General features: G+C 48.1%; 1 protein-coding gene across 1 annotated transcript in view; it reads right to left on the bottom strand.

Moving 5' to 3' along the window:
* The window catches only part of USP34 (ubiquitin specific peptidase 34), a 1,418,841-nt gene that overhangs the window by 114,175 nt on the left and 1,283,113 nt on the right, over positions 1-21,553 (bottom strand). The window contains 2 exon segments of the mRNA XM_030196176.1: positions 1,355-1,433; positions 1,829-1,986. Coding sequence (XP_030052036.1) covers positions 1,355-1,433; positions 1,829-1,986 — 237 coding nt within the window.

The raw sequence follows: 21,553 nt of genomic DNA, 5'->3' as shown, positions 1-21,553 counted from the left end.
GGGGTATACATAGTTGTAAAAGTGTTTGAATAAGTTGAGGGGTTCCTAAGTACTTAAAGGATGTGAACTGTGAACCCTGTTTTTTTTTTGTATTGTTTAACTTCAATAAAAATAAAATTATCAAAAAATAATAAAAAAAGATTGCAGGGAAATAATTTTTAATTATGTACATCACCTTAATTTGGTTGTGGCCAAGACTGGCCGCAATCAAAGACACAATTTTATTTTATCTTCACTGTCTTGTTTGTAACACTGCTTTCGAAGGTGGTCAATCAAATTAAAAAACTAGATTAGATAAAACCACCAGCTTCTTGAGTCAAAAAGGATAGCAGAATATTAGAGCAAAGAGAAATGCCATGCCTGTTTACAAAACATTACTTTCTGCACTGCATAAAAACCATCTGTAGTTTCAGTGGGCCGGAAGTAATATTTCGGATTCATGTGGAGTGGACTGATAGAAGCAATAGGAGGGGGGGGGGGGGGGTAAAAAGGGGAAGTTAGGGGATAGGGGAGCAAATGTTCAACAAAAAAAAAAAGTTTGGGATTATGTCCATAACTGGGTTGAATTTATTCAGCATGATCCACCTGTGGAATTTATTCAGTGAAATGTAATATTCTGGTTTAACATGCTGAAATCTTAATAAAAATTGTTTAAATATAAAACCATCTGTAGAAGCATTATTCAAGCCTAGTATGCTGGCATGCCTCAGTCAAATGGATGTGTCACCCAGCTGGAAAACATGAGATGAGCAACCTTTCTAAGGGGTCCTTTTACAAAGGCATGCTGAAAAATGGCTTGTGGTAGTGTAGAAGCAGGTTTTGGGTGCGTGCCAATCCATTTTTTAGCGCGCCTGTAAAAAAAGGCCTTTTTGTTGTCAAAAATGGATGTGCCGCAAAATGAAAATTGCCGCACGTCCATTTTGGGTCTGAGACCTTACCACCAGCCTTTGACCTAGCAGTAAAGACTCAAACGGTAACTGGGCGGTAATGACCTAGGCACACCAAATGCCACTTGGTGCGCGTCCGTTACATGTGCCCAAAAATAATAAATATTTTTCAGACATGTGTATCGGACGCGTGCCAAAAATAAAATTACCACAAGAGCCACGCAGTAGTCGTGCGGTAACTCCATTTTGGCATGCATTGGGCGCGTGCAGACGCTTATGCGACTTAGTAAAAGTTGCCCTTCAGTTTCCAGAGTGCTAGGATTTATAAAGCTATTAGATTACTATGGAAACAAATGTATAAGTATGAATTAGGCTTGAAAAGATTCTGAAAGCAACTATACAGGCACTTGAAAATAGAATTTACTTTGTTCACCAAGGAGTATATTTTACAATTAATGAATATTCACCTCAGTCATCAGGATTAATCCTCTGTTAAACACAACAAGAAGTCTGTCCTCATCAGATTCCAGCAATATTCTGAAGGCACTAGGAAAGACAAAACAGAGACAAACTGCCTTAAAAAGCATTTCAACAATCAAGATTACATATCTTAGCTCTAGACAATTGCAATGATTACGTTCATGTAAACTTAGATTTAAAAGTGGGCCCCACTGATAAGAAAAGAAAAGCTATTGGTTTGTACCCTTTCCTTCACTTTTTCTTATTTCTGACTCATTGGAAGTCTGAAAGAATTATGCAAAAGGGATTGAGAATGTCTGTCAGTCAGTCATCCTGCTATTTTTACAACCCTGATCAACTTCAGCATATAAAATGGAAACTAGAAACCTGGCAGTGTTAAATCTAATGGGCATAGATTATGAGAAGGAGTCCATTAATATCTAAACTCTGACTGCCTGGTCTTATATTTATTCATATATTACCTTATTAATGTGGTCCAGCATGAACGTCCATCCAAACAACGCAAATAGCAGCTTATGGTTGTTTTCTTGAATTGTTTAATATCTTCCAACTCTTCTTCTCTCATATCAGGCCTCTGAGCCACAAACAACTGCATGAGGTTAAACAATTCTTCTACTGCCTGCAAAAATAAGTAAAAAGTACACAAAATACTAATGTTATAATTTTGTACTTTTCCAGCACTGAATATTTACCATACATTAATGTATGTTATTTACCTTAGGTTCTATTTTATGCAGTGGGACCTATTCATTATCAGCATGTGTTAATAGTGTTAGTGTGTGCTAACACAGTTGAACATTTTAGTAAATCTACCTTGAGGCAACCTATACAATAAAACTTGCATAAAAAAAAAAAAACTTACATGCAAGTCAGTAAAATTTTGACATCATAAAATACCAGTTAACGCAGTATGTAGTTTTACCCAGTAAAAGCCAAACTTACACATTAGTGTGGTCAAAATTCTGGCATGCATGGCAACAGAAAAAAAAGAAAAGAAAAACAAACACACAACCACTACTGTACAGCGTAGCTATATCCCCAAATCTGTCATGGTAGCCACTCCTTTTACTTTGGAAACTTTAACATGGGGAAACTCCTCCCTCCACATCGAATCCCAGCCACTGAAAAATGACCCCTTTTTGGTCCCCTACCCTAAACAGTATCAGCAGTTCCCTACATTTGGGGAACCTCATCCCACCCTTCAGAATTCTAGATTCCTACCCTTCTGGCATTCCCCCTAGGACCCTGTACAGCATCATACTTTACCAAACAGTGTGATACAAGGAATACAGTGTGAATAAAATAACTCACAATCAAAAATAATACAGGCCCAAAGTCTAACCATATGTGTGGATCCAAAAACCCACATCCCCATTAAGGGTCAAGCCCAAGGGTATCATACACCTTAGATAAACTTTCAGCCGTGCCTGCCCCCTCCCCCCCCCCCCCCCCCCCAGGCCCTACAACTAACTCCTCCTCCCTCCATAGTTAGCTTCTTTCTCCTCTCCTCTCCCTTGTGGCAAGTATCTCCTCTTCTTCTTTCTACCCTCTCCCCTGTGGCCAGCACCTCCCCTTCCCAACCTCCAGCATCTCCTCCTCCCCTTCTGGGCTACTGCTGCTCCCATCTCCTTCCACACTGGCCTCAAAGCTTAAAAGAAGACCAAGTGGAGTCTGGGTCTTGTAAGCACAGACCTGCACTGAAGAGCTGCCATGTTCCACCCATTTCCGACAGAAAGTCTATATTGAGGGAAGAAGGACAATGCAGTACTTTAGTGCAAGCCTCTGCTTACAAGGCCCATGCCACGCTCAATATTTTTAAGCTCAGGCCAGCGTGAGGGGAGATGGGGGGGGGGGGGGGGATGGCAACAGAGGTCAAGTAGTAGGAAGGCTCTAGAACATATGCTGCACCATTGGCCCCAAATTCTGATACCCTAGGTGGGTGCCTAGTCCATTTAGTGGCAGGGCTGGCCCTGCCCTCATGTTCGAGTCATGTCCCCCTGATGTGTTCTGGAAAATTTGGTGTGGATAGGACACCAAAAGCATTATTAGGGACACAAACATACATGCACAAAGTGACCTTATAACTTCTTTCCCTTTACAAAGCAGGCTACAAAATTTGAAACATAGTAAATATTCATAACAGAATTTTTTTCCGACTGAAATCCTGTCCCATAAAGACAACTATTTGAATGCACTGAGTATCTAAATAGAACATTTTCCTAACCTATGCACTCTTGTTTTTAATTCTTTCACTATACAACGTTTTACAGCTCTTCTGTTTATATTTTGTTTGGCCATAGTTTTGTGGTCATTAGAATGAATGCATTGTGGTGTGCTTTATATGCCCAGTTTCCCTGCTGCAGCAGAGATGACTCTGCTAAATGCTGGCCACCATCAGATTGAAGAGTACCGCTTGGAACATCCAAGTTAAATTTGATTTTTGAGTAACCACAGTTTCGATAAAAGAATGATATAGCAGATGATCAAGTCAAGAAAACAGAAGGTTTTTATGACAATAATTGAATGCAGCATGAGCACTGTTTTCAGTGCCTTCTAAGTTTCTGAGGCTTTTCCTTCTGTTTTTATATTTAGGATTAAAGTTTTTAAAAAATTTGTTGCTGGGGTTCTTTGAAGCACAAGTACAGTGTAATGTATATATTTTGTTTGACTCATTTTTCTCCTTGTTTAACATCTGTACCTTATTCCGAAGAAATGAAAGTTCCAAAAGCCACGTACTTGGGTATAAAGGTTTTTTGAAAATTACCCAGCCAGTATATGGGAAAAGTTTACCTTTCCTGCTTTTTTACTATTTTAAATAAATTTCTACAGTTGTAGTTGCCATGTTTTCTCTGCTTGCTGTCTATACTCATCCTATACTTGTGGTGTGGCATAATATGACAAAGAGATAGTAGAAGTACCAGCTGAAAGCATATAGAAAGGTGTAGGTGTAGATGTAGATAAAGGTATGTGGGGGTGTATGTATGTATGGGTCTATAAGTAGGTGTATATGTCCAAGCACTACCACGGAGATGTCAACTCTGCACTAAGCTGCATGTAGGTTTCTAGTAGCATATGGAAAAATTATGACTTACCTGATAATTTTCTTTCCTTTAGTCCCAACAGATCAGTCCAGAACTTGTGGGTTATGTCCATTGACCAGCGGATAAAGACAGAGAAAGAAAGTAGACCTTCATGATTCTCCCCTTAAGGGTACTATGCAGCCCTAGAACTCTCAATATTTTGAATGGCAAAGCAATGGAGCTCATAGACAGAGTTCAGCACATGTGGTATAAACATATATTACTCAAAGCACGAAGGCAGTAATACTATCAGTTGGCTCACACACCTTTGACTGAAGTAGGAGCTATTGAAGCCAGGTGGCACAGACTCAGAAAATTGAAACAGGGCGTATTGCAGTTCATGGACATAGCACTGAGTAACTGAAGCATCAGTGACTGAACTAAAGTGATGATAGACAATTCATCATGTAAAGCAGTAGCTACTGAAGAATACTGATCATCATAAGTCAAAATTAAGACCCTGTCAGAAGAAGGAACTGACCAGATCGATTTCACATCTACCTGTGGAGGGTCAACAACTCTTTCCCTTTTGGCATAAGACATGATGATGCTGAGAAGTCTCACAAATTCTGAGAAAAAATTTTTTAAATGGGCAGATGGAACAATAAATTAAAACCCAGTGTGAAAAAAGGCAGGCTCCTGGTGATCTGTTGGGACTAAAGGAAAGAAAATGATCAAGTAAAACAAATTTTCCTTCCTTAGCATCCCACAGATAACTCCAGAACTTGTGGGATATAGCAAAGCAGTTCACAAATGGGGTGGGAATTTATATCTGTAATCCGAGAAGCTTAGTTCAAGGGCATAACAGAAATGAATAAAAGAGTAAGAGAATACTAGATGCACATGAAGAGGATGCAGTGTCACATAAATTGAGAGGAGAAAGCATTGCAGAGGGCATAGGAAGCCTGAGAATGAGAGGCCAAAACAGCAGAGGCAATGTGAAGGTGAGGTACCTGAACCTCCTGCAATATTGTTGAGGATAATTATGGCTAAAATTGTATGAGAGATGCACAGCTGAGAGAGCTAATCTGAATGCTGACTGAGACCGTAAGGCTGATAGACATCAGATGAAATAAGGCTGCAGTATAGATCATACCGAGAAGCTGAAACACAGCTTGAAGCAAAAGAGCAAGAACAGGTGGAAATTGCAAAGATACCAAGAGGTCCTGAAATACCTGAGACACCAAAAAGGGGAAGAGGACCAGATATTAAGATGCTAAAACGCAGGAAAATCTGCAAACTGACAGGCCCTGCCAATGCCATTAAGAGACAGCACAATAGATACTAAAAAGTTCAGAATGAATAGATACTGTGAACTGAAGCAACTCTGGCACCTAAGTTTGAAGCATTTCCAGCACTAACAGGGAGAAGTAAGGTGATCCTGTAAGAACAACCACCACCACCACTAGAAAAAAGGAAAGTGGTTCACTCGGAGAAGCTAAGGTACAACTGAAGAAGTCCAATAAATAAAATTTATTTGTGAGGCCAAGGAAGGAGAATCAGCAAGGTTGGGAATAAGGAATTCTGGAAGGCTAAAGAAAGCTAATACTGTGAGTCTAAGCACAGCATGAAGCCAAGCATAGCTTATTCCATGAGATTACTATAGCTGACTTTATGAGGATAAACACAGCTGATTCTATGAGGGAAGGCAAAGCCGATTGCCCTCGGTTAAGCACAGTTTAATCTAATCTCAACTGATTTAAGGAGTAGCAGCCTACTAATCCTGTGAGATGAAACATCTGATCCCACGAGGGGAAGTCCAGCTGAAGGTAAAAGGTGATGTTAAGTCTGAGAATGAAGCAAATGATAACTACTATTACTACTTATTTCTATAGTGCTACTAGATGTATGTAGCACTGTACACTTGAACATGAAGAGACAGTCCCTGCTCGACAGAGCTTATAATCTAATCAGGACAGACAAATCCAGCTACTGCTGCAAGGATATTGATAGCTAAGCCTTGATGAAAACCACATCTGAATCTGTGAGGGTGAGTTCAACCGACTCTGAGATATGAAGCTTAGCTAATGCTGTGAGGCTGAGGCTAAGGCTAGCTGATTCTGTAAAGCTAAGACCAACTGATTCTACAATGCTAAGTTCAGCCAGTCTGAGAGGTAAAGTCAATCATATTCTGTGAAGCTAAACCAGGCAATTTTGAGAGAAGGGCACAGCTTATGCAGTGGGACTAAATGCAGCTGGTTTTGCAAAACTGGGCTCAGCTAGTTTCATGAGGCTGTGCTCAGCAGATTAAGCGAAGTTGAGCCCAGCTGAACTTAAGAAGATGTGCCTGGCTGATTCTGTGAGGGAGTGCACCAAATGACAGTGTGAGTTGAACATGGCAATGATTATGCAGCTAAGCCTGGCTGAAATGGTGAGAATTAGGCAAGGCCTACTCTGTGAGGATAAACACCTATATGAGTATGCACAAAGACAATCGAGTCTGTGAAGTCAAAAACAGCTGAGTTGATACGGTGAAACACAGTTGAGTCTGTGAAGTTAAGCACAACTGAGTGATTGGGATTAAGAACAAGTTAGCCTCTGAGGATAAACACATACAAGGATGAGAGAAGAAGTACACTGAGCCTGTGACACTGAATGCAGCAAAGTCCGTAAGGCTAAACGTAGCTGAATCTGTGAAGTGAAGCCCCCGTGAGTCTGGTTGGCTGAGTCCATAATGACAAACAGAGTTAAGCTCATGAGGTGAAGCACAGCAAGGTCTGAGAGGACAAACAGAGCAAAGTCTGGGAGGATAAGTACAGCAAACATCATAAGGCTAAGCCCAGCTGAGCCTGTGAGGTTAAACCTAGTTGAATTTGAGAGTTAAAACATAGTTGAATCTGTTAAATTAAGCACTGCCAAGTTTGTGACATTAAGCAGAGCTGAATCTGCAAGGTGGAAGAAGAGCCAAGTCTGTAAGATGGAAACAGATTATTCTAAGATGTGCAAGCAAATCTGAGTCTGTGCAGTTAAGGACAGATGCATTTGTGAGGTTAAGCACAAATCCCATGAAGCAGCAGCACAAATGAAAAGTGCCTTCAGAAAAGGATAGATGAACCAACCAGAAGTGGCACTGACAATTTCATGGAGACATAAGGTCTACATGATATTAGACTCAGAACAATATAGCAGACTGTGCCAGGAAAAATGCAAGTACTGAAAGTTACCAGAAATAATACAGCTGAGAATCCAAGAAAATAACAGCTGAGAACAGCAGAATATAATGCAGCCATTAGACTCAAAACGTAATACAGCAGCTTGTGAAAAGAAGAAAACAACTTCTGACAGTCTCCAGAATAACAGAATGTCAGAGCAAGAAAGTAAAATTCCAGTTATCTGGGGTCATCGATCTCTTTCTTCTGGTCTATGGTCTACTGACTCAAGAAAGGTAAACAATCTTTTTATACTTTGTTCCTCAGTGCCTTCTATTTCAAACGTTATTACCCTCATCTCTTGCGGACTATTAAATTGCTGTTCACTTCAGGAAAAAAAACTTAATTTTTTAATTAATTAATGACTCCCTTATTTCATCACACATCGATCTGCTATGTTTAAGAACCCTATCTCTTACAATGTCTTCCCCTAGGCTACTCAGCATTGTCTTCCTTCTGATTATCTATATTTGAATTGTAAACCACTTTGATATGTACTGCAATAATGGTGAAATATCAAGAATAAATAACATAGCCTAACCTAAATGAGGGGGTGGCCTTGCTGTGATTTTTCCTAATTCCATAGCACTTTGGGAATACCTATACATGAGTTTTCCTACCCTGAGCTACTGGTGGCTGAACTGCCCTGTCACTCTTCAGTACATTTATTGATTTTTTACTGCTTACCCTCTCTCAACAGCAGAATGAGATCTAGTTTATCAATCTTTAGCAGAAGTCACCACTAAGTTCTCCAATCTCCTCATTATGAGAGATTTATTTTATTATTATTTATTTTCATAATTTGCAATATATCACACAAGCTACAGAAAAACAGAGAAGTAACTCTTAATAATAAAATAATAAAGGAAATATCATCAATCTCTTTCTCAGACCACAAAACAAGGGGTAGAGGCCTAAAATTAAACAGGAGATACACAAGAAACAAGAAGAAGCTTTAACATTCTAAATCCTCAGGTCATTTTACATTAAATCTGACTAGTTATTAACCATTAGAGATTTTCTTAAGGTCCAAAAAAGGTCTTAATTGGGCTGGGACAAAAAAAAGGTATAATTGACACCTAAATATCATACTAAACACTTGCTAATAAAATGAAGCCCCCAAATTTCTTGTCTCCATATGCATCGCCAAAAACTCCTTCCTTCTATCCTGAGGTCTTAGTCACATCAGGGTATAACCACAGTTTTTGACCACACAAAAAAAATCGTTTTGGATTAACAAAAATACATTTTCATTACAGAGTTCAAGTCTTCCTCAAAAACAAATGAAACTATCAGTGTAGCTCTTTCTTATACATCAGAAAAGGCCTCTTTCAAAACTGCTGACAAAATTATTTAAGGCATTTTCTTCTTGAACTCCAGTTCATTTATCCACAGTAGATCCCACTGTATCCCTTGAAGCACTAGACAAATAAAGCGAATGATACATACCTTTAGCAGGTGTTCTCCGAGGACAGCAGGCTGATTGTTCTCACGACTGGGTTGACATCCACGGCAGCCCCCACCAACCGGAACAAAAACTTCGCGGGCGGTCCCGCATGCAGGGCACGCCCACTGCGCATGCGCGGCCGTCTTCCCGCCCGTGCGCGACCGTTCCCGCTCAGTTGAATGACAAGCAAAGGAATGAGTAAAACACAACTCCAAAGGGGAGGAGGGAGGGTAGGTGAGAACAATCAGCCTGCTGTCCTCGGAGAACACCTGCTACAGGTATGTATCATTCGCTTTCTCCGAGAACAAGCAGGCTGCTTGTTCTCACGACTGGGGTATCCCTAGCTCTCAGGCTCACTCAAAACAAGAACCCACGTCAATTGAACCTTGCAACGGCGAGGGCATAACAGAAATTGACCTACGAAGAACAACTAACTGAGAGTGCAGCCTGACCAAAATAAATTCGGGTCCTGGAGGGTGGAGTTGGATTCAAACCCCAAACAGATTCTGCAGCACCGACTGCCCGAACCGACTGTCGCGTCGGGTATCCTGCTGTAGGCAGTAATGAGATGTGAATGTGTGGACAGATGACCACGTCGCAGCTTTGCTAATCTCTTCAATAGTGGCTGACTTCAAGTGGGCCACCGACGCTGCCATGGCTCTAACACTATGAGCCGTGACATGACCCTCAAGAGCCAGCCCAGCCTGGGCATAAGTGAAGGAAATGCAATCTGCTAGCCAATTGGAGATGGTGCGTTTCCCGACAGCGACCCCTTTCCTATTGGGGTCGAAAGAAACAAACAATTGGGCGGACTGTCTGTGGGGCTGTGTCCGCTCCAAATAGAAGACCAACACTCGCTTGCAGTCCAATGTGTGCAACTGACGCTCAGCAGGGCGGGTATGCGGTCTGGGAAAGAATGTTGGCAAGACAATTGACTGGTTAAGATGGAACTCCGACACCACCTTTGGCAGGAACTTAGGGTGAGTGCGGAGCACTACTCTGTTATGATGAAATTTGGTATAAGGAGCATGAGCTACCAGGGCTTGCAGCTCACTGACTCTACGAGCTGAAGTAACTGCCACCAAGAAAATGACCTTCCAGGTCAAGTACTTCAGATGGCAGGAATTCAGTGGCTCAAAAGGAGGTTTCATCAGCTGGGTGAGGACGACGTTGAAATCCCATGACACTGCAGGAGGCTTGATAGGGGGCCTTGACAAAAGCAAGCCTCTCATGAATCGAACGACTAAAGGCTCTCCAGAGATGGCTTTACCCTCTACATGAAGATGGTAAGCACTAATCGCACTAAGGTGATTCCTTACTGAGTTGGTCTTGAGGCCAGACTCTGATAAGTGCAGAAGGTATTCAAGCAGGTTGTGTGCAGGACAAGAGCGAGGTTCTAGGGCCTTGCTCTCACACCAAACGACAAACCTCCTCCACTTGAAAAAGTAACTCTTTTTAGTGGAATCCTTTCTAGAGGCAAGCAAGACGCGGGAGACACCCTCAGACAGCCCCAACGAAGCAAAGTCTACGCCCTCAACATCCAGGCCGTGAGAGCCAGAGACTGAAGGTTGGGGTGTTGGGGTGCAGAAGCGCTCCGTCGTTCTGCGAAATGAGAGTCGGAAAACACTCCAATCTCCACGGTTCTTCGGAGGACAACTCCAGAAGTAGAGGAAACCAGATCTGATGGGGCCAAAAAGGCGCTATCAGAATCATGGTGCCGTGGTCTTGCTTGAGCTTCAGTAAGGTCTTCCCCACCAAAGGTATGGGAGGATAAGCATACAGGAGGCCGGTCCCCCAATGGAGGAGAAAGGCATCCGACGCTAGTCTGCTGTGTGCCTGTAGTCTGGAACAGAACAGAGGCAGCTTGTGGTTGGTCTGAGAGGCGAAAAGGTACACCGAGGGAGTGCCCCTCTCTCGGAAGATCTTGCGTACCACTCTGGAATGGAGCGACCACTCGTGCGGTTGCATGACTCTGCTCAGTCTGTCGGCCAGTGTTGTTTACACCTGCCAGGTATGTGGCTTGAAGAAGCATGCCGAACTGGCAGGCCCAACGCCACATCCCAACGGCTTCCTGACACAGGGGGCGAGATCCGGTGCCCCCCTGCTTGTTGATGTAATACATTGCAACCTGATTGTCTGTCCGAATTTGGATAATTTGATAGGACAGCCGATCTCTGAAAGCCTTCAGTGCGTTCCAGACCGCTCGGAGCTCCAGGAGGTTGATCTGAAGATCCTGTTCCTGGAGGGACCACAGTCCCTGGGAGTGAAGCCCATCGACATGAGCTCCCCACCCCAGGCGAGATGCATCCGTCGTCAGCACTTTCTTGGGCTGCGGAATTTGGAATGGACGTCCCAGGGTCAAATTGGTCCGAAGTGTCCACCAGTGCAGCGAATTGCGACAACTGAGGGACAGGCGGATGACATCTTCTAGATTCCCGGTGGCTTGGCACCACTGGGAAGCTAGGGTCCATTGAGCAGATCTCATGTGAAGACGAGCCATGGGAGTCACATGAACTGTAGAGGCCATATGACCTAGGAGTCTCAACATCTGCCGAGCTGTGACCTGCTGAGACGCTCTGGTCTGGGAAGCGAGGGTCAGGAGGTTGTGGGCCCTTGCTTCGGGAAGAAAGGCCTGAGCCATCTGTGAATTCAGCAGAGCTCCTATGAATTCCAGAGATTGGACTGGCTGGAGATGGGACTTTGGGTAATTTATCACAAACCCCAGTAGCTCCAGGAGGTGAATAGTGCACCGCATGGACCGGAGAGCCCCTGCCTCCGAGGTGTTCTTGACCAGCCAATCGTCGAGATATGGGAACACGTGAACTCCCAGCTTGCGTAGATACGCCGCGACCACCACGAGGCACTTGGTGAACACCCGTGGGGCAGAGGCGAGCCCAAAGGGCAGCACACAATACTGAAAGTGCCGTGTGCCCAGGCGGAATCTGAGATACTGTCTGTGAGCTGGCAGTATCGGGATGTGGGTATAAGCGTCCTTTAAATCCAGGGAGCATAGCCAATCGTCTTTCTGAATCATGGGGAGAAGGGTGCCCAAGGAAAGCATCCTGAACTTCTCTTTGACCAGGTATTTGTTCAGGCCTCTCAGGTCTAGGAAGGGGCGCATCCCCCCTGTTTTCTTTTCCACAAGGAAGTACCTGGAATAGAATCCCTGCCCTTCCTGCCCGGGTGGTACGGGCTCGACCGCATTGGCGCTGAGAAGGGCGGAGAGTTCCTCTGCAAGTACCTGCTTGTGATGGGAGCTGAAGGATTGAGCTCCCGGTGGGCAATTTGGTGGAGTGGAGGCCAAATTCAGGGCGTATCCGCACCGCACTATTTGGAGAACCCACTGGTCGGAGGTTATAAGAGGCCACCTTTGGTGAAAAGCTTTCAACCTCCCCCCGACCGGCAGGCCGTCCGGTACGGACACTTTGATGGTGGCTATGCTCCCATGGATCCAGTCAAAAGCCCGTCCCCAGCTTTTGCTGTGGAAGCGCAGGGGGCTGCTTAGGCGCACGCTGTTGACGGGAACGAGCGCGCTGGGACTGTCCCTGTGCCTGAGGAGGCCTTCGGGCCGGCTGGGTGTACCTACGCTTGTTGTAGGCGTAGGGCGCAGCCTGCTTGGCCCGGGAAAAACGTCCACCTGTAGAGGTGGATGCTGAAGGCGCCCGGTGGGAGAGCTTGTCGAGGGCGGTTTCCCGCTGGTGTAGTTGGTCCACCAACTGCTCGACCGTCTCGCCGAAAATGTTATCCCCCCGGCAAGGGACATCCGCCAGGCGTTGCTGGGTGCGGTTGTCCAGGTCAGAGGCACGCAGCCAGGAGAGTCTGCGCATCACTATACCTTGGGCCGCAGCTCGAGATGCCACATCACAGGTGTCATATATACCCCTGGACAGGAACTTTCTACACGCCTTCAGCTGCCTGACCACCTCCTGAAAAGGCCTGGACTGCTCCGGAGGGAGCTTATCGACCAGGTCCGCCAGTTGCTTCACATTGTTCCGCATGTGAATGCTCGTGTAGAGCTGGTACGACTGGATGTGGGTCACGAGCATGGAAGATTGGTAGGCCTTCCTCCCAAACGAGTCCAGAGTGCGAGACTCCCGCCCAGGGGGCGCCGAGGTGGTATCCCTCGAACTCCGTGCCCTCTTGAGAGCAGAGTCCACGACCGCCGAATCATGAGGCAATTGGGGCCGCATTAACTCTGGGTCAGAGTGGATTCTGTATTGGGACTCCGCTTTCTTGGGAATGGTGGGGTTAGATAATGGCTTCTGCCAGTTCCGAAGCAGTGTCTCTTTGAGGACATTGTGCAACGGTACCATGGAAGACTCTCTAGGTGGTGATGGATAGTCGAGGACCTCGAGCATCTCATCCCTCGGCTCATCCACAGAGACCACGGGGAAGGGAATGCAAATAGACATATCCCTGACAAAGAAGGCAAAGGAGAGGCTCTCAGGGGGCGAGAGCTTCCTCTCCGGTGAAGGAGTGGGGTCGGAGGGAAGGCCCTCAGACTCCTCTGAGGAGAAATATCTGGGGTCCTCCTCCCCCCCCCCACGAGGCCTCTTCCTCGGTGTCGGACATGAGCTCTTTCAGCTCAGACCTGAACTGGGCCCGTCTCGACTGCGAGGAACCACGTCCTCGATGGTGGCGTCGAGCGGTGGACTCCCGGGCCGGCGGGGATGAAGCTCCCTCCATCAACGTCGATTCCACCTGTGTGGCGGTCGACACCGGTACCGCAAGCGGCGTCGGTGTCGGAGGCCTCGGCATCAGGCTGGAGCAAGCACCCCCGGAGCCGGCAAGGCCTGGCGCATCAGCCCTTCCAGAATCCCTGGAAGGATGGCTCAGAGGCATTCGTCCAGGCCCGCTGTCGGGAAAGGCAGGGGGGCCGGTGTGGGTGCCGGAAGCTGCTCGGGTCCAGGAGACGGTACCAAAGCACCCATGGACTGACGCAGTGACACCTCTTCGACCGAGGGGGAACGCTCCTCTCGGCACTGCAGTTTCCTCGATGTCGATTCATCTCTGGAGGCGCCGGAACTAGCAGTCCCGTGAGCCGTGGGTGACCGATGCCGATGCTTCTTTGTTTTCTTTCGGTGCCCATCATCGACACTTGGTGGCAGAGATGAAGAGGAGGTAGAACCCCCCCCCCGGCCTCGAGGGATCGGGTCTGACAGGGTTCGGTCCCGATGGCCCTGGGTAGAGGGAGTGGCCGGGGCCGACTGCCCGCGCGGCCGCTCACCGTCGCCGGAGGTCCGGCGGGCCAACGGTACCTGTGCTCCTGGGGTCGATGCCATCGTCGGTGTCGATTTCGTCGACATCGGTACCGAAGACCCAGCTGTCGACGTCGAAGGGCCGGCGCAAGTTCCAAAAAGTTGGTCCCGACGAACTTGCCTCGCCACCTGTGTCCGCTTTCGCAATCCGAGACACAAGGTGCACGTCTTGGTATTATGCTCCAGGCTAAGGCACTGGAGGCACGAAGCGTGAGTATCGGTTTGCGAGATGTGCCGGCTGCACAGACCACACTTCTTGAATCCACTCGGGACCTTCGAGGACATCGACGGAAAAATCGCGTCGGCGAAGTCAAAGTCGTCGATGGTGGCGGTGAAAAACACACCCGAAAAAGAAACGACCGAGCGGCCACAAGGCCGCAACGAAGCGCCCCCACACTAAGACGACGAGGGGACAAACAAACTTTTTTTTTTTGAGATAAGAAAAGAAAAGAAGCGCGAACGCGCACGAAAAAGAAAATTCGCGGCATCTGGTTTCCGGGGCTGACCAAGAGAGAGACGGTAACACGTCTCTCCTCAGCGCGGAATCAAAAAAAACTGAGCGGGAAGATGGCCGCGCATGCGCGGTGGGTGTGCCCTGCGTGCGGGACCGCCCGCAAAGTTTTTGTTCCGGTTGGTGGGGGCTGCCGTGGACGTCAACCCAGTCGTGAGAACAAGCAGCCTGCTTGTCCTCGGAGAATAAATCTTATTAAACAGGGACATACCATTTAATGGAGGCTTTAAAAGTTTCAACCAAATATTTTTTGAAGTATTCAATGGGATCCAAACCAACTGCCTTAGGGAAATTAAGTACCCATAAATTCAATCTGCAGTTAAAATTTTCAATCTGTTCAAATTTATGTTGTATCACAGTTCTTTCATTTATAATTGTAGAGACAGTGGCTTTCAATTCTTTAATTTCTGATTGAGTCTGCTAATAAAATCCCATACCATCCTGCGTAACCTTTTCAACAACTTCTGATAGCAAGTTAACCTTGCCAGCTAAACCAGATATTTCATTTGAAGCTTTACTGACCATCAAAATCCAGCTTTTTCAGAGTCTTCCAGATTATCTCTAAGTTCACCACCGTAGACTCAAATGAACTAGCCACAACCCCTGATGCCTCAACTTTGGTAGCCAACTCCTCAGTGTTCCTGACCCCCACGCCTCGGGGTTCTGATAGAGCAATATTCTCTTCCGGATCACCTGCAGTCAGGGCACAGACTGCTGCCAGACACGGTGGTGTAGCGAATGCCAGAGGGGGACAGAGACACAATTTGCCCCAGGAATATGGGCGCTCCCTCGCCCAGACTCACAGCAGGGCCCTCTTCTCTCTGCAACTCCTAGGGCTATTTGGAGGCATACCTCTCGAGCATTTGTTGGACTGGAGTAGAGGTTCAGGGCAGGCCGGCATGGAGAGGGCCTTCAAAACCTCCTTGCACTTGGTATGATGCATATTCAAATAGAAGAAATAATGAAAAAAAAATGCCAGAAAATGCCAGGCAAGTATGAAGCTTCAAACTAGCATGTCGCCATCTTGGTCACTCCCCTATCATCTTTTTCTAGTTAAATTCCTGCAGATTTTTATGCCTGCTCACTACAGGATCAAACTCAATGCTGGGATTCTATATTGAGAAATAAGTTAGACTCTTCAGCCCTTTCACAATTCTCGAAGAACTCCAGTCAAAGGCAATAGCTCTGATACCAGACTTAGATGTCATATACAAAAATGCCCCTTGTGCATTTGACTTGCCCAAAGTCACAAGGAGCAGCAGTGGGACTTACCCATGCTGCCAAGATCAAAGCCCGCTGCACTAACCATTAAGCCACTCCTCCTCTGTTTTGGACATCTTGCATTTGGACGTCTTTTGTTCGAAAATGGACCAAAAAAAGGGACGTCCAAATCACAGGACGTCCAGAGCATTTTCGAACACAAAAGATAGACGTCCATCTTTTTTGAAAATAACCTTCTTTCCTGTTTGGAATTTGGACGTCTTTGTAAAATGTCCAAATTCTGATTTAGACGTTTATTTCGAAAATGCCCCTCATAGTAATCTATGGAACTTTGTAAAGTCTAAGTGCTTTGAAAATAAGCCCCATAGTGAGCTAGACAGCTGGATATAGCGAATGATACAAACCTATAGCAGGTATTCTCCGAGGACAGCAGGCTGATTGTTCTCACGACTGGGGTGACGTCCACAGCAGCTCCCTCCGACCGGAAAAAACTTCTCGCGGGAGGTCCCGCGCGCGGGGCACGCCCACCGCGCATGGGCGGCCGTCTTCCCGCCCATGCGCGACCGCTCCCGCTCAATTAAGTAAAAAGCAAAAGAAATAAGGATAAGAAAAACAACTCCAAAGGGGAGGAGGGAGGGAAGGTGAGAACAATCAGCCTGCTGTCCTTGGAGAATACCTGCTACAGGTATGTATCATTCGCTTTCTCCAAGGACAAGCAGGCTGCTTGTTCTCACGACTGGGGTATCCCTAGCTCTCAGGCTCACTCAAAACAACAAAGAGGGTCAATTAGGCCTCGCAACGGCGAGGACATAACAAAAATTGACCTACGAAAAACAACTAACTGAGAGTGTAGCCTGAACAGAACAAAACTGGGCCTAGGGGGGGTGGAGTTGGATTCAAACCCCGAACAGATTCTGCAGCACCGACTGCTTGAACAGACTGTCGCGTCGGGTATCTTGCTGGAGGCAGTAATGAGATGTGAATGTGTGGACAGATGACCACGTCACAGCCTTGCAAATCTTTTCAATAGTGGCTGACTTCAAGTGGGCCACTGACGCCGCCATGGCTCTAACACTATGAGCCGTGACATGACCCTCAAGAGTCAGCCCAGCCTAGGCATAAGAGAAGGAAATGCAATCTGCTAGCCAATTGGAAATGGTGCGTTTCCCGACAGCGACCCCCTTGTCAAAAGAAACAAACATTTGGGCGGACTGTCTGAAGGGGCTTGTCCGCTCCAGGTAGAAGGCCAATGCTCTCTTGCAGTCCAATGTGTGCAACTGACGTTCAGCAGGGCGGGTATGCGGACGGGGAAAGAATGTTGGCAAGACAACTGACTGGTTCAGATGGAACTCCGACACCACCTTTGGCAGGAACTTAGGGTGAGTGCGGAGGACTACTCTGTTATGATGGAATTTGGTATAGAGAGCATGGGTTACCAAGACTTGAAGCTCACTGACCTTCCGAGCTGAAGTGACTGCCACCAAGAAAATGACCTTCCAAGTCAAGTACTTCAGATGGTAAGAAGCCAGTGGCTCAAATGGAGGTTTCATCAGCTGGGTGAGGACGATGTTGAGATCCCATGACACTGTTGGAGATTTGACAGAGGGCTTTGACAAAAGCAAACCTCTGGTAAACCGAACCACCAAAGGCTGTCCAGAGATAGGCTTACCCTCTACATGATAATGGTAAGCACTAATCGCACTAAGATGGTTCCTTACTGAGTTGGTCTTGAGGCCAGACTCCGATAAGTGTAGAAGGTATTCAAGCAGGGTCTGTGCAGGAGAAGAGTGAGGTTCTAGGGCCTTGCTGTCACACCAGACGACAAACCTCCTCCACTTGAAAAAGTAACTCTTCTTAGTGGAATCTTTTCTGGAAGCAAGCAAGACTCAGGAGACACCCTCAGGCAGACCTAAAGCAGCGAAATCTACGCCCTCAACATCCAGGCCGTGAGAGCCAGAGACTGGAGGTTGGGATGCAGAAGCGCCCCCTCGTTCTGCGTGATGAGGGTTGGGAAACACTCCACGGTTCTTCGGACGACAACTCCAGAAGAAGAGGGAACCAGATCTGACGGGGCCAGAAGGGCGCAATCAGAATCATGGTGCCACGGTCTTGCTTGAGTTTCAGCAAAGTCTTCCCCACCAAAGGTATGGGAGGATACGCGTACAGGAGTCCGCTCCCCCAATGCAGGAGGAAGGCATCTGACGCTAGCCTGTCGTGGGCCTGAAGCAGAACTGTGGCAGTTTGTGATTGGTCTGCGTGGCGAAAAGATCCACCGAGGGGGTGCCCCACTCCCGGAAGATCTTGCGTACCACACGCAAACTGAGCGACCATTCATGCGGTTGCATGAATCTGCTCAGTCTGTCGGCCAGACAGTTGTTTACACCGGCCAGGTACGTGGCTTGGAGAAGCATGCCATGCTGGCGAGCCCAGCGCCACATCCTGATGGCTTCCTGACACAGGGGGCGAGATCCGGTGCCCCCCTGCTTGTTGATGTAGTACATCGTAACCTGGTTGTCTGTCCGAATTTGGATAATTTGGAAGGGCAGCCAATCTCTGAAAGCCTTGAGCGCGTTCCAGATCGCTCTCAACTCCAGGAGGTTGATCTACAGACCAGATTCCTGGAGGGACCATAGTCCTTGAGTGTGAAGCCCATCGATATGGGCTCCCCACCCTAGGAGAGATGCATCTGTCATCAGCACTTTTTGCATCTGAGGAATTTGGAATGTGCGTCCCAAGATCAAATTGGAGCGAATCGTCCACCAGTGGAGTGAAATGTGAACGCTGGCTGGCAGGCGAATTGCATCTTCTAGATTCCCTGTAGCCTGGTACCACTGGGAAGCTAGGGTCCATTGAACTGGCCTCATGTGCCGTGGGAGTCACATGGACTGTAGAGGCCATATAGCCTAGGAGTCTCAACATCTGCCGAGCTGTGATCTGCTGGGATGCTCTGGCCCGGGAGGCGAGGGTTAGAAGTGTCTGCGCCCTCACCTCGGGAAGATAGGCATGAGCCGTGTGCGAATTCAGCAGGGCTCCAATGAATTTGAGTGACTGGACTGGGCGTAGGTGGGACTTTGGGTAATTTATCACAAACCTCAGTAGCTCCAGAAGTCGGATTGTCATCTGCATGGACTGTAGAGCTCCCGCCTCCGAGGTGCTCTTCACCAGCCAATCGTCGAGATAAGGGAACACATGCACCCCCAGCTTGCGTAACACCGCCGCTACCACCACTAGGCACTTCGTGAACACCCGTGGTGCGGAGGCGAGCCCAAAGGGCAGCACAAAATACTGGAAATGCTGTGTCCCCAGACAGAATCACAGATACTGTCTGTAAGCTGGCAGTATCGGGATGTGGGTATAAGCATCCTTTAAATCCAGGGAGCATAGCCAATCGTCTTTCTCAATCATGGGGAGTAGGGTGCCCAAGGAAAGCATCCTGAACTTTTCTTGGACCAGATATTTGGTCAGGCCTCTCAGGTCTAGGATGGGACGCATCCCCCCTGTTTTCTTTTCCACAAGGAAGTACCTGGAATAGAGTCCCAGCCCTTCTTGCTCTGGTGGTACGGGCTCGACCGCATTGGCGCTGAGAAGGGCGGAGAGTTCCTCTGCAAGTACCTGCTTGAGATGGGAGCTGAAGGACTGAGCTCCCGGTGGGCAATTTGGTGGAATGGAGGTCAAATTGAGGGCGTACCCGCACCACACTATTTGTAGAACCCACTGGTCGAAGGTGATGAGAGGCCACCTTTGGTGAAAAACTCTTAACCTCCCCCCAACCGGTAGATCGTCCGGCATGGGCACTTGTATGGCGGATATGCTCCCGTGGATCCAGTCAAAAGCCAGTCCCTTGCTTTTGCTGGGGAGCCGCAGGGGCCTGCTTGGTCGCACGCTGTTGACGCGAACGAGCGCGCTGGGGCTGAGCCTGGGCAGGCTGCGGGAAGGAGGATTGTACCTACGCTTGGTGTAAGCATAAGAAGCAGTCTTCTTTCCCCTGAAAAATCGCCTACCTGAAGAGGTAGGTGCTGAAGGCGCCCGGTGGGAGAGGTTGTCGAGGGCGGTTTCCCGCTGGTGAAGCTGTTCGACCAACTGCTCGACCTTCTCACCAAAAATATTATTGCCCTGGCAAGGAACATTCGCCAGCCGCTGCTGGGTCCGATTGTCCAGGTCAGAGACGCGCAGCCATGAGAGTCTGCGCATCACTATACCTTGGGCAGCGGCTCTGGATGCAACATCACAAGTGTCATAAATACCCCTGGACAGGAATTTGCGACACGCCTTCAGCTGCCTGACCACCTCCTGAAAAGGCCTGGCCTGCTTTGGCGGGAGCTTGTCAACCAGGTCCGCCAGCTGCCACACATTATTCCGCATGTGGATGCTTGTGTAGAGCTGGTAAGACTGGATCTTGGTCACAAGCATGGAGGAATGATAAGCCTTCCTCTCAAAAGAGTCCAGAGTGCAAGACTCACGCCCCGGGGGTGCCGAAGCAGTATCCCTCGAACTCTTGGCTCTCTTGAGAGCAGAATCCACGACCGCCGAGTCACGAGGCAACTGAGTCCTCATCAACTCCGGGTCAGTGTGGACTCTATACTGGGACTCCGCCTTCTTTGGGATGGTGGGATTAGATAAAGGCTTCACCCAGTTCTGAAGCAGCGTCTCCTTCAGGACATTGTGCAACGGTACCGTGGAAGACTCTCTAGGTGGAGATGGATAGTCGAGGACCTCGAGCATCTCAGCCCTCGGCTTGTCCACTGTGACCAGGGGAAAGGGAATGCTCACAGACATGTCCCTGACAAAAGAGGCAAAGGAGAGGCTCTCAGGTGGCGACAGCTTCTTCTCCGGTGAAGGAGTGGGGTCAGAGGGGAGAACACAGGACTCCTCGGATGAGCAATACCTGGGGTGCTCCTCCTCCTCCCCCCACAAGGCCTCCTCCTCGGTGTCAGACATGAGTTCTCTGACTTCTGTCTTAAACCGGGCCCGTCTCGACTCAGAAGAGCCACGTCCTCGATGATGGCGCCGAGAGGTGGACTCCCGCACCGGTGGGGACGAAGCTCCCTCCATCGACGGGGATTCCACCTGAGTGGCGGCCGAGACCAGTGCCGCAAGCGGCATCAGTGTCGATGGCCGCATCACAGGGCCAGAGCTAGCCGGCGCTTCCATAAATGGTGCCGAGGGCGCAAGCACCCCCGGCATCGGAAGAGACTGGCACAGCAGCCCTTCCAGGATACTTGGAAGGATGGCTCGGAGGCGCTCGTCCAAAGTCTCTGTCAGGGAAGGCTGAGGGGCTGGTGTAGGAGTCTGTGCCAGAATCTGCACGGGGCCAGGAGACGGTACCGGACTGCCCGATGACCGATACCTCTTGGATGGAGGGGGAGCGGTCCTCCCGGCGTCGACACTTCTCGGTTGCCGACTCTCTCAACGCCCCGGAGCTCCCGGTACCGTGCGAAGGGGGCGACCGATGACGATGCTTCTTAGCCAACTTCCTTCGATGCACGTCATCAGCGCTCTGCGGTACCGACGAGGAGGACG

This window comes from Microcaecilia unicolor, chromosome 3, assembly GCF_901765095.1.
Source record: "Microcaecilia unicolor chromosome 3, aMicUni1.1, whole genome shotgun sequence".
In the NCBI taxonomy this organism is placed as follows: domain Eukaryota; kingdom Metazoa; phylum Chordata; class Amphibia; order Gymnophiona; family Siphonopidae; genus Microcaecilia; species Microcaecilia unicolor.
This window is presented reverse-complemented; position numbering and strand designations above follow the sequence as displayed.